Source organism: Python bivittatus, unplaced genomic scaffold (genome assembly GCF_059951505.1).
Source record: "Python bivittatus isolate LINGU-HERP-01145 unplaced genomic scaffold, Pbiv_v1 ctg000700_np1212, whole genome shotgun sequence".
NCBI classification, from domain to species: Eukaryota; Metazoa; Chordata; class Lepidosauria; order Squamata; family Pythonidae; genus Python; species Python bivittatus.
This window is the reverse complement of record NW_028277098.1, coordinates 3,713,822-3,726,784: the sequence shown is the minus strand read 5'-3', so window position 1 is coordinate 3,726,784 and position 12,963 is coordinate 3,713,822. Positions and strand designations below refer to the sequence as shown.

Here is a 12,963-nt window from a genome sequence, read left to right as displayed (position 1 = left end):
GTTCCATAGCCTCCTTGAAATGTCTAGAAATAAAAAATATAACTTAGTGTCATTTGCATATTGATGATACCCAGCCAGATCTTCAGATGGTGTCTTCCAGGAGGTTGTATAGATTAAAAAAAATATGGGCAAGATAAATCCTTATGGTACTACATAAATCAAAGTTGCCTTTCAGGGAAGCTGGATTACCGTAATTTATCACAGATGAATTCATAAACTTCAGCAGAACTCGAAAATTCATTAGGAAATTCCTCTAAAATAAAAATGGTTAGTTTTATAAAACTTAGAATTGTGCGCATATTTTAACAATGGTATTTCTAATTTAAGTTTGTCTTTATCTGTCTTCATCTCATGTATTATACTTTTGAGCATGTCTATAAGGGCAGCATAGAGTGTATAAATAAATAGATTAGTTTTTATAAAGAAGGTTGGGCATTAGGAGCCAAGCAATACTCCTGCACTTTGGCCTGATTCCCATGTCTGCATGGTATATTTTGTGTGCTCAGTTGTGTATGTGCTTGGCTTTGTGCATTTAGGCGGTTAGTAACAGGCTGCTGTTGCAGAGGGAAGCGACCCCTTTGGCAGGCCAACCACAGCCCCCACCGCCACCTCCTAAGTGGCCTGGAATGATCTCAAGTGAACAGCTGAGCTTGGAGCTGCACCAGGTGGAGAGGGAAATCGGGAAGAGAACCCGGGAACTAAGCATGGTGAGTGTTTTGCAGGGTGGGCAGAGAAGATGAAGATGCTGCTACTGCTGCTGCTGCTGCTGTTTGGTGAGTGGCAGTATTAGCTGCTCCCACTATTTCTGAAGCAAGAGTAATTTATTTTGAATATTCAGAGCTGGTAGCTTATAGAATTTTGTTTTTCTTCCAAAATATAATTTTGCAAGCTACCACAGTTGAATGTTGGCAAATGTTCCAATTTACAACAAATAATCCAGCCTCTTAAGCATCTGATGCACACTGTGTTGCAGTCTGCACACAACACTTATTAAATGGCATTTGAAAAGGGGACAGTGGTTTTCCAGCCCATGGTGATAGACTTCCTTGGTCTTTGCTGCTTGCACATGTGTTGGAAAGCTTTCCAGCCTGATAAAATAGAACAGCTTGGTCTAGGATTATGTTCCCTTGTTTGTAGCTTTTGTGTGAGTATGGATGTATAGCTTGGCTTGGTGCTTCACAATTTCTCCTCATTTGTAAAACAAGCTTACAGTACATTGTGAACTGTGGATTTGTCTTTCTTTTCCCAAGGAGAGCCAGTCTTCATTGGATGTGAAAAACAAAGTAAATGCTAGTAAACAGACTGAAAATGGACAGCAAAGCAAGGTACCAGCTGAGGATCTTGCTCTAACATTCAGGTAATAGAACCACTTATATTGGTAAATTTAATTCAGATTTGAATATTATGCTAGGCACAGTTATTTTCATTTTATGTTTTTATGTATTGACATTATTTTGTTCTACATTATTCTGCCCACTAATTGAAATTCTTCTGGCATTTTCTGAAGGGCAATTGTCAGGACACACAGCACATCTCTGATATTCTCAGTAGGCTTTTTATTCAGTGGTGGTGGCTTCTTCCAAAGACATTCTCCATGTTTTAAGAAATCTATGCTGCTGGTCAGCAATTACAGCAATCTTATAATATTACTGTCTTTAGCACTTTGGCAATGTAATCATCTGGAATTGGCTTAAATTTTATAGATGTTCTAGGTTGAGCCAGAATAACTTGTTACAAATAAGGATGTGCTCATTGTGTCAAGTTTGATAAACTCTGCTTTTGCTGTGGTAGGAAGGCAATTAAAAAAAGATTTATTGAACTAGAATTGTGTCAACTATATATTAGATTACCTTTGCCAAATTATTGCTTCTGTTCATGCTTATTAGGATACTGTACTAGAGACACAGTCCTTATATTTTATAATATATTTATAATATGTGTGTGTATACATTATATAAATATAATATAATATAGATTTATAATATATTTATATTTATAAGTCCTTATTATACTTATGGGATGCAACTTTTCATGGTTAATTAAGGATGTGAATTTAAATATGAAAACACACAAACGGCAAGCAGAACACTTTGTAAATATATTCTGTACCTATATATCCTGTCAGTTGAGATGGTTTATTAGAGTTCCTCCAGCTTCATGTTGTCCAGATGTGATAGATGACAGTTTCCAGGCAGCCTGATAAAATGGCCTTGCCTAAATTATTATCTTAACACAGCTGAAGGATATCAGCTTTGAAGGAGACAGATTACTCCTCATATGCTAGATGACAGCTAACTTGGCTACCAGAAAATGACAGTAGTTTCAACACATCAAAATGAAGCAAACATGAGTTGAAACCAATTCCATTAGACTTCAGCATGCATACCAATGTTAATGCATTAAAAAAAGAATAAGCATGCTGTTCCATGAAAATAATAATGTAACAGCCATCCAACATGAGTGAGCAGCCTTTATTATTCTCCAGAACACATAATCTGGCTTCATGGTCCCAAAACCCAAGGCTGGAGGAACAAACTAGAAACTAGATATTTGCAATTTAGAATTGATCTGAAGATGGAGATAATAGACTGAGTGAATTAATCATAGGTAGATACTATGAACATTAGATTATTCCTAGCAGAGGGCAGAAGTGATTTTTTTTTTAATATAAAAAACTCTAAGTTAGAGATGAATTTTTGGTTAGGGTTTAGGGTCATACTGATCCTGATACATACTGATTCCGAGCACCATCTGGAACAGCATAGTTATATTCAGTGTCTTTTCTCAATATTTTTCTTTTTTCTTCTCCAACCCAATTGCCTTCACTATTTCTTTTCCTTTTTGACATTTATTATTCAGCAGCGATCTTCCAAATGGATCTGCCCCAACCCAAGAAATTATAAGCCTTCTGTCAAACAAAACTACAGCTCTGAACTTGTCAGAGGACACCGAAACGGGAGCAGGTGACCAGGATACCCAAAGAACCGGAGCAACACCCACCTCTGCTCCTTGAAGGAACAAGACTATCCCTCCACTTCTGTCGGGGGTCACCTTTTCCCGTCCTTGGGATGACGAAAGACACTGAGCAAAGGTCTTCAACAATAGCAAGTCTGAGACAATGTGCGCAACACCACTACTAGAAACAAACCCTGCACATAGTTCACATTAACACATTTTTTAATTAAAAAAATGAAAATTAGCAGTATCTGCAAACAACTCAAATTAAATTTGTTTTTGTTCTGTGAATGAACTTTATTTTAATAACTTTGGATGCCTTGAATGCCAGGGCTTTAAAAGAAACAGATATTATATATATATATATATACACACACACACACACACACACACACACATCTTACACACACACACACTTTGTTTGATTAATTGTATGATCTAATGAGATAGGTTTTTTGTTTTATTTTGGTATTATTACATACCCAGTGTATTATTTTTTTTTCTAGATATTGTTCTTTCTCCCGCCAGAACAAGCTCATTTACCACTCCTTTTTGTGGTTTTTAAAAATAATATAGAGGATTGAGATGGAGGAGAAAACTCTAAACTGTCCCAAATCTGTAACTCTCTTACAGATTCTGGTTCCTTGTCATAACTTTGTTAATTTAAGGCTGTGAAGGATTTACCATCACATTAGGAATCAAACTTTTATTGGACACTGAATACTTCAAGGAGTAACAGTTCTTATTCCATTTCTAAAGTGAATGGAAATGTGCTGCCCTGTATTCATTATAAACTGGCTAAGAAGCATTGATTTTGGCATTTGTGACAGAGAGCAGAAGTGTTTCATCTGCATAAATAAGCTAGAAACAAAAACCTCTGGACTGGATTAAAGTAATATTTGGAAACAAATACATAATGATTTCAAATGGGATAGAGGTACAAAGATTAGAATAGTAAATATGGGTCTCCCAGCTTCTCTCACATGTCTAAACTAGAATTTCTGTATCATCCTATATCCTTGGGGGAGGTGGGTGCATTACATGATACTCTGATGCAAGAGAATTTTGGAACCTGCCCCGGATGAGAGCTGGTAAATTCTATTTTAGATGTGATGGAAAAACCCAGAACTGAATGTAATGACACTCTCCTTCCTGTTCATTTTGCATCCAAAGCTAGTAATACTGTGATTGATCAGCATTGCCTTTCATGGTAAGACTGAATCTTTGAAAATTAGAATTTTATCTGGTAACAAAAATTGGTTCCCAAGAAATTAAATCACAGTGTTAATTTCAGCAAGTCTGTTACAAAAGCAGCACCCTTTAAAATATATATGAAATAAAAAGACTGCTTATCTCTGCAAATGCAAATTCATTTATGACATTTCTTAAAATGCACAGATGTCTTACCCATGCTGTGTGCAAATTTGACTTTTGTCCTCCTCTCTCCCTTTTACTGGCATTGAATATGGTGCATGAAAATGAGTGGAAAACTTGGAAGAACTCTCTTGCATCCTCTCTATGAATTTCATTTTTATATTTCAGAATGCACTGGCTATGTAATAAGTTGAAGCATTGCTTTGGTTGGGTAAAAGCAAACATTTATTAATCTTGTTCTAGATTATTTTTCTTCCCTTAAAATCCATTAAAGTCAAAACATCCTTTTATGTCCATTTTATTGTTAAATAAAATACATTGGGAGCATACAGGCCCCCTGTTGCCTACCAGTAGGGAGAGTCCAAATAGAAGACATTTGCAAGTACTGATTATTTAACATATTTGCCCAGTCAAGGCGTTGCATTTTTAAATTATTTCACAACTTGGCTGGCCAAAAAAGTGATGCCCATGTTGCCTTGGGATTTGAGCATTCATTTTTTTAAAAACTAAAATGTGTATATGTGTGTGTGCTTATACATAAGCACATGCATGCACACATTCATGTTTGTGTACATATGATATTTAAGGATCTTTTCTCATGATTACAGCTATTATAAATCATCCAGGACTTAGAAGCATTTTGTGTGTGTGGTGTGTGTTTGTCTATGTATGTGTGTGTATATGTATGTATGTATGTATGTATACACACACACACACACACCCCTATCCTTCTCCCTCTCTCTCTTAAATGACATTTTAACTCTCTTCTCTTTGATGTATTTAACTCTGTATCAAAAATCACTCTTGATATCAAACAGAGCTTTCTCTTCTTCTCAGACTACCACCACTCTTTTACTTAGAATAAAGTGGAAGAAAATCTTTTGCTTTTCTTTAGGTTCTCACTTCATGTTCTTTACATACTTAAGAGAATCTATTATATCTTTCCTGCCTTTCCTTCTGAAGTAAACTCTAATGTCATGGCATATTGAAAGGAAGTTTGCTTATATAAATACTTTTTCTTGCCATGTCTCCAAACATAAGAAGTCTTTTCAGTGAATCAGGTGCACTATTCCTAGTATAAGGCCCTACTAGAGAATATGAAAGTTCCATTTCTTTCAAAATTAGCCAGTCCCTTATATAGTTCTTTTAAATGTGTTCTCTTCCAATGAAAATCCAATTTGGAATAACAGAAAAATTGGCTTTCAACTAGATATGCCAAGCAGACTCATTTCCTACAGGAAGTGTTCTGGCTAAAGAGAGGGAAGACTGAATGTTTTTGATACATTTAACTATATATGTATCAAAGATATGTATGGAAGAGTTGGGATTGTAATGACAAAACTATCCCCTCTTACATTAGTGCATTCATTAAACCATTTATAGCACACCTGTCCCTCTAGATATTGTATATGCATAGGCCCATATTTTGTACACATGCATATTCTTCATGTTGTACATATGACTATTTTACATATGTACATATGTTCATAAAGCACTAGGCAAAAAGTGTGGAAAATGCTATTGTTAACATTGAGAAATCTCTGCTATAAAATTAAATGCTTTGAATCTGAGCTAACAAGGAGACCTCCCATTATTTTCCTGAAGCTGTACTTTGCGCACAGTGCCCTATCTAGGTTAATGCCCTTTATGCACAAGCAAATAGTTTTTGTTTAACCTTTGCAGAGCACTTTGATCTTGGCTTAGTTTCCTGTTTTCTTTTTTAGGGCCTAGAGGACAAGTTAAAGTGATGAGCGCATAAAGAGCTATCTGCCTTTCATACAGAAGAATCTATAATACTGTATTCTCAGGTGTCTTTTTATAAACTAGCCATTTCAAGTCCATATATTAAAATCCCATAAAATTTCTTTTGGGGAGCAAAATTCAGGTTGATGTGGAAACAGTGTAACACATTGGGTTTTTAAAGCCATCCACATAAACCTTGACATAAGCTTTACATTCTAGATTTTGACTTTTCGCAGGCCTGAAAGATATTTGCCTTCTAGCAGTTAGAAAAGAGGAAACAAGCCAAATACATATGCATATCTCTGTCATGATCATAGCTGAACTCTTAAAACATCCTCCACCCTTCGTTTACACTGTGTTTGGGGATATAATACATTTTGTCTGAGAATTTTTGAATAAGATTCATGATTGTGATTAGTATCTTGTTCTATAGAATATCAGTATCACTCTCATCCAACTATGTTGTATATAATACAAAGGAATCTGCTATTTTTTAAAATATGTTTTATTTAAACTTGGTTGGAATACACTGAGTTGGATGAAATAGGTTATTCTTTATACTGGGGTGCTATGGCATCATAAGCAAAACTCCGTATTGTGTACTTAAATAAAAAAGTATTTGAGAGATACTAAAATATTTAACCCCAAGCAAATTTTATGAAGGATTTCAGGTTATTTTTTAAAAAATAATAATGAAAGCCCAGGTTTTAGAATAACAATATAATACTTAACTCAGTGCATGCAATTCTTTTCTTAGATTTCCAAATTAAATGTGTTTGGCTAATTAGGACCTGCGAGATCTATTTGAACATTGCTTTTTTAATTTCTGCTTCTTGTCTTTACATCTCTCCTTTGTATGTCCCCATCATCCTCCCTTTTTCATTCACCGGGTAACAGCATGTTGCCTCAAAATAGAGCATTCAGATGAATTTGCGTACCCAATAACTTCTATGAAGTTGCATTTCCTTATGGTGTTATTACTCAGTGATGCATAAATGTGGTAATGCCCCTACTTGTAGGCAAATGAGGGGCCTGTATAAATAAGGAAAATACCCTTTTTCACTTAAGGAGAGCCAAAGACTTGTGCTTTACCCTTGGTTTGATTGTTGTCGTCTTTTCTTTCTTTTTATTTTCCTCTATTCATTTTAATAGGATAGCCAGTTTGGACTGAAAATCTTTTATGTTTTCAAACCTTACCAGTGGTAAATAGATGAAAAACTCACAACTGTCAAGTCTTACAAAATGCATTCTGTGACGACTTATTAGCTCATTTCAGAAGTGCTGTTAAGCCTCATTACATTTGCAGCCATTTATCTAATTATCTTTTTTTAAAAATGCTTGAACATTGTCCCAACACACTTTGATTTATAACCTACAAAAAGTGCTTTTAGAACAAACATTGTTTACTTTCACTGTTCCTGCTTGAAATTTGCTATTGAACTCTACTAGAAGTAAATATAAGGAAACTTTAAAAAAACTGGAGAGAGATTCTGAGGTAGTATCATCAATATAATGAGATTGCATAGTCAAATTATACAGGTTGTTTCTTTATATTTAGCTGTGGAAAATATGTTGCACTGTTGTTATCTGCTTTTCCAAACCTATACAGAAACCTCTCTGGATAGGAATCCCAAAATATATCGGCCATATCAGCAATACAATGTAATCAAAAAGCACTCTGCTTCATAGTTCTATTAACTTGGCAAGCATGGACTTCACTAAAGCAAATAGTCCCAGAGAGAGCCTTCTCCATTTATTCTTCCTGCTTTCAGTATTACATTAATTATAATCTGCAGGTCTTTTCTCGAATTACATTACAGGATGTCACTTGGACATTTTACCCTGGAAGCCACAGAAGAGTATGGTGCTGATGTACCTCCAGCCTTGGACCTCTCATCTACTTTCAGGTCTTGCTGTTATTATGAATAGGACATTTGCTTTATTGTACAGCAAGGCAGGGTCAAGCAGTTGAAGAACTGAATTGGAAGTTGTGCAGTTCCATACTCTTCTCCCATCTCAAAATACTAAAAGGATAGGCAAAAATCTCCAGGTTGTGATCTGACAAACCTATCCAGATAAGTTATTTACTCTGTGTGTTTTGCTATCACAACTTGTGATGTTATTTACTAATATGAGTGAGAATTTTAATAGAATTTTCTTTAAAAATTCTCATTCATACTGTTGTCAGCAATATGGATTCATATTACATATCCAGTCTCTGTACTGATTTGGTCAGAAAGCACACTAGGTAAAAACAGGGAAGCACTTGAAGGTGTCGTCATATGGACAGAAAACTAAGCCATCATTCGATGTGACTAGAATGAGCCACTGTGAGCACTGAGCTTTTATGTTTCCCATTTCTCCTCTGGAGTAGCTAAAAGTTCAAAATCTTTCATTTTTGTTTTAGATTAAGTGCAACTTGCTATGTCATCCAAACCTAGATAAATTGTTTTGAATTAACTTCAATTCATAAATTGGTTTGTTTCAAACAGTGATAAGATAAACCATAATTTAGGTTCAGACAGTATAGTTAATCAAAAGCAGAAGTAATCTGACTTCATGTCCAGAAGAGGAATGGAAGGCATTAATCAAAACATAGATGAGGTTCATTCTCATAGCACTAAATCATGGTTTCACATTAAATATAGTCACTGAGATGATGGTACTGAATCTCCCTTTTCCAGACCCCCACTTCAGTGTAGTACATAACACAAAAAAGCAAATAATACACAGTTGTATTATAATAATACACACAATAAAAAAACAGTGGCAATTAAAAAGTTACAGATTGCCTTAACCTAGACATATTCCTATGTCCTCAAATAGTTCTGATACAATTATGGAACATGAATAGGAACTACTTACATCTTTTTGTGGAGTGATGATTTAACTTTTTTTGCTATAGAAAAGGGATCCACTAGCACTACCCCATAGAATTATAACATTCTGAATTGAGTGCTGTTTGGAGATAGCTTTATACAAACAACTTCTCAACCACAAGAAAAAGTAGCTCCATATTTTCCAAGATCTTTTGTGCAATATTCAGATTATTAAATATTAAAAAAATGTCCTTTTTCATCAAATCAGCCCAGAGATTGGTCTGTGTGTCATGAGTAAATTAATAAGGCCATATAGTTAGGCCCAGTATAACACTAAGAAGTGCCATTCTCCTTTTCTGTAGTTTGCAGTGAGATTTCTATGTTGTGTTGGATACAGCAGTAAACTCCCAGAATGAAATGTTATGGCTGGAACAATTGCATTTTGACTTCTGTGTGAAATTTAAATTTTGAGAGCAGTGAACCTTCATTGTATTGATAGTGTCTTGAATAGCTATAGAGCTTCTATTCTGGTATCTAACATTACTTGCCTGCGTCTTACATATTTATGGCTGCCTGATGCTTTTTTTCACATATAAAAAGTATCTGTTCTGAAGGTATAACATACTGAAGGGGGAGGAGTCCCAAAAGAAGACAGTGCAGCCTCTCTCTGAAAATTAAAAGTACTAGGTATGCTAATGTTAAATGTATACATATCTTTTATAAAAACAAAATCCTGTGGCATATTTGGTGTTCGCTGTAAACAAAATTTGTTTGCTTTTGTGTATGTTAAAGTGACTTCAGGCACAATTGTAAGTGGGAATGTCTTCCACACAAATCCCTCCAGACATGTGGGATGTGTGCAAGAAGACCACCTCTGTGCTCTCTTGTTGTTAATGTTAGTTTGTTGTAGCAGACAATACTCACAAGTCTTTGGCATCCAAAACCAGATTGTGTAACTGGATCAGAATCCCACAGCTGGATTTGCATAAGGCACTCTTTCCAAGTTTAGCCATTCAAAGGGAGGGACAGAGGTGGGGAGCAGGATGGGCAGGCCTACTGAGAATAGTCTGTTTGGCCAGCTGTCTTGACAGCCCTCAGTTCTAGTCCTGTACAAACCCCTAAAGGGTTTCTCTGCTGTCTGTTGTGAGTTTACAATTGCCTTGCAGTCTCTGCTTGCTATGTAAGCAGCCTTGTTGCTAACCATGAACCCTTTTCCTTGAAGGCAACCTTAGTTTTTTTTTTAATTAGTTTTCAAGGATTGGCAGTCAGCAATCTGGATTTTGCTCCTTATTTTTATTCAGCCAACTTGACAGACATTCTTCTCTCTCCTCCAAAATCTCTTGATCATTTCCAGTTGTGGGATTTCTCTCTCTGTATGTGCATTCTTTATGGTTGGGGGGGGGGGTTAAGCCAAGTTTCCTTTGGTCTTTTTAGGATTGTACCAGTCTCCCCGAGACATTCTTAAGTCATTATCACCTTTTTGGGTGGAGTTCATTTTTTTTTAATAACTTTTTTGACATTTTGGTGCATTTATGCTTGGGATAGAGCTCATGTAATTTACCAATCGTATTGATTGTATGTGATTGTGCCCTGCGGAGGTATATTTAACAAAAAAAAAATAAAAAATAAAGAAAAGAAAAAGAATTAGTCTAGGGTGATGCTGATGATAATAAAGACTCCAAGATACTAAGTGAAGAATGTGACTGATTTTGTGAATTTGCTTAGATTTAACTGTTGATATTATAAAATGTTTATTTCTTTTCTTGGGCCTTTATCTTTCTTCTGGCTTGGTGTTTAATGGTGCTCTCAGTATACATTCAAAAGAGGTTTAAGTTCAGATGTAAGCATTGTTAATATTATTATTGAATATACTTTTATGAATAAATACAGAAAATAAGGTGTCTCAGTAAGGATGTATAAGATACTATTTTAGGAGAAGTTTAGGGAGCTGACTTCGGGAGGGGGAAACACGTCATTGTTTGCACAGTTCAGTGACAGCATTCCTGAAAAGCGGTCTGCAATTACAAGTAGTCCTCACTTAACGACGGTAATTGGGGCCAGAATTTTCATCAGTAAGCAATGTCATAACCCATCACTTAGTGATGGCAATCCCGCCAGTCCCCAGTGCTGTCATTAAGCAAGGATCACAGGTCGTTAAGCAAGGACCTCTTCGCAATTTTCTGCCAGCTTCCAAAAAGCAAAGTCAATGCGGAAGTCAGCATGAAATCACAAATCCTGAGTAGCTTGCAGTCAGGCCGGTGGATGGATAAGTAGCTGCCACAGCGCGAGCATGGCTGGGTAGAGGGTGGCTGCCACCAGGTGCAATAGGGCATGCACGTGGCTGGTGTGCAAGCGTGGCCAGGCAGGCGTGCACTATGAAGTGCAGGCAAAGAGTGCTGTGGGTGGGCACGTGCTATGGAGTACAAGATCCCCAGGATCTCGTACTCCATAGCCAGGCTCCTCAGGAGAAAAAGCAGCAGGAGCAACTGACAGGAGCGATTTGTGATTTTTCCTGCCAGTTTATCCATTAACTTTGCTTGTGGGAAGCCAGCAGGGAAGGTCACAAATAGCAATCACATGACTGTGGGACGCTAGGACCATCGTAAGTGCAAGCCAGTTACCAAGCACCCGGATTGTGATCGCATGACCATGGGGGTGCTGGGACGGCCAGAACTTCAAGGACCAATTTAAGTACCACTTGTTCAGTGCCATCATAATTTCGAATTGTTGCTGAACAAGCAGTCGTTAACCGAGGATTACCAGTACTCTGTTTCCTGAAAAAAACAGGTTTTTCACTAGAATGGGTAAAGAAAATATATCACATTGTGTGGCTAGGGTGCATAATACTGCCAGGCTGAGAGCCACCACTTTGAGTTATGCGCAGGAAAGAACATTTCTGCAAATTAGCAGAGCTAGGACAAACAAAGGGAAAGGGGAGCAAAATTTGACTTTAAAACGATTGATTGATTGATTGATTGATTGATTGATTGATTGATTGATTGATTGATTGATTAGACAGATAGGGCAGGGACAGGTTTGCACACCTGGTTTACATGAAGAAAAGATGGACATTGATGAGAAGAACAATCCGCCCCTCCCTTTTCTTTCCAAAAATTTCCACCATTCTTGGTGATTAATTTTAGCAAATACAGAGCCATGTAAAGCAGCATTGTGTGTGCATGATAATTGTTTTGTAATAAATAAATGATAGATGATAAAATGTTTTCTTGCTCCTGCATACCCTTTGGAATTGCTTTGGGCTCTTAGTTCCTATTTCCAGTTTCAAGGCTCATGTGAACTGTAGTTTTATAAAAGAAAAACAATTCTTCTAATAAACATGTGATCCTTTCACCTTTTGGTATTGACTTTGGATTAACTGTAGATATCCAACTGATAGAAGCTGAATAGGGTTAGATTTTGGGCAGTGTACAACAGGGTAAAAAAAAAACCAAAATGCACAATTAATAACAGTAATTTAAAAGATAAAATAAAAACTTGTATGCTTGGAGCAGCCCTATCCTCCAGTCAGCTGGAGCCAAAAGCTCATAGAAATGAATGTTTTCAGTCTTTTTGAATACAAGAATGCAATGTGTCTTCTGAGCCTTTGGGTAACATATTCCATAATATGGAGGCTGCTATAGAGAAGGCTGGCAGCTTTGTCCAAGTCCCATGAACTCTGCAAGGAGAAGGGATTCTGCCCAGGTTTAACTGTGGCAAAGTACCTATAAGTAATAACTGTTACTAATGGGAAGCCAGTGTGATAAACATAGTGATGGGATTGTCCTGACAGTCATCTGGCACTCACATTCTGGATTAATTAAAGCTTCCGACTCTTCTCCAAAGGCTGCCCCTCATAGAGCACACTGAAGTAGTTCAACCATGTGCTCAGCACATGAGTTACTGTCACTGAGGCCTCCTGATTAAGATAGGACCATAATTGGCATGCCAGTTGAAAAGTTCTCTGGCCATGGCTTCCACCTGCTGTTTAAGTGAGTTGCAGATGTCCTTTGGGGGTAAGCAAAACTTTTTTCTAGATCACCTTGATGTGTATTGACTTAAAGCAATTTGATCT

General features: G+C 36.7%; 1 protein-coding gene across 4 annotated transcripts in view; it reads left to right on the top strand.

The window, feature by feature from the left end:
* The window catches only part of RC3H1 (ring finger and CCCH-type domains 1), a 75,692-nt gene extending 65,039 nt beyond the window's left edge, over nt 1–10,653 (top strand). The window contains exons 18-20 of one of the 4 annotated variants that reach the window (XM_007425150.4): nt 537–707; nt 1,251–1,357; nt 2,863–10,653. In XM_007425150.4, coding sequence (XP_007425212.1) covers nt 537–707; nt 1,251–1,357; nt 2,863–3,013 — 429 coding nt within the window. In that variant the 3' untranslated portion in view covers nt 3,014–10,653. Of the gene's footprint in view, nt 1–536; nt 708–1,250; nt 1,358–2,859 lie in introns of all 4 variants that reach the window. The other 3 variants (XM_007425149.4, XM_088154140.1, XM_088154138.1) reach the window with 3 other exon arrangements.
* The last annotated feature ends 2,310 nt before the right edge of the window (nt 10,654–12,963 follow it).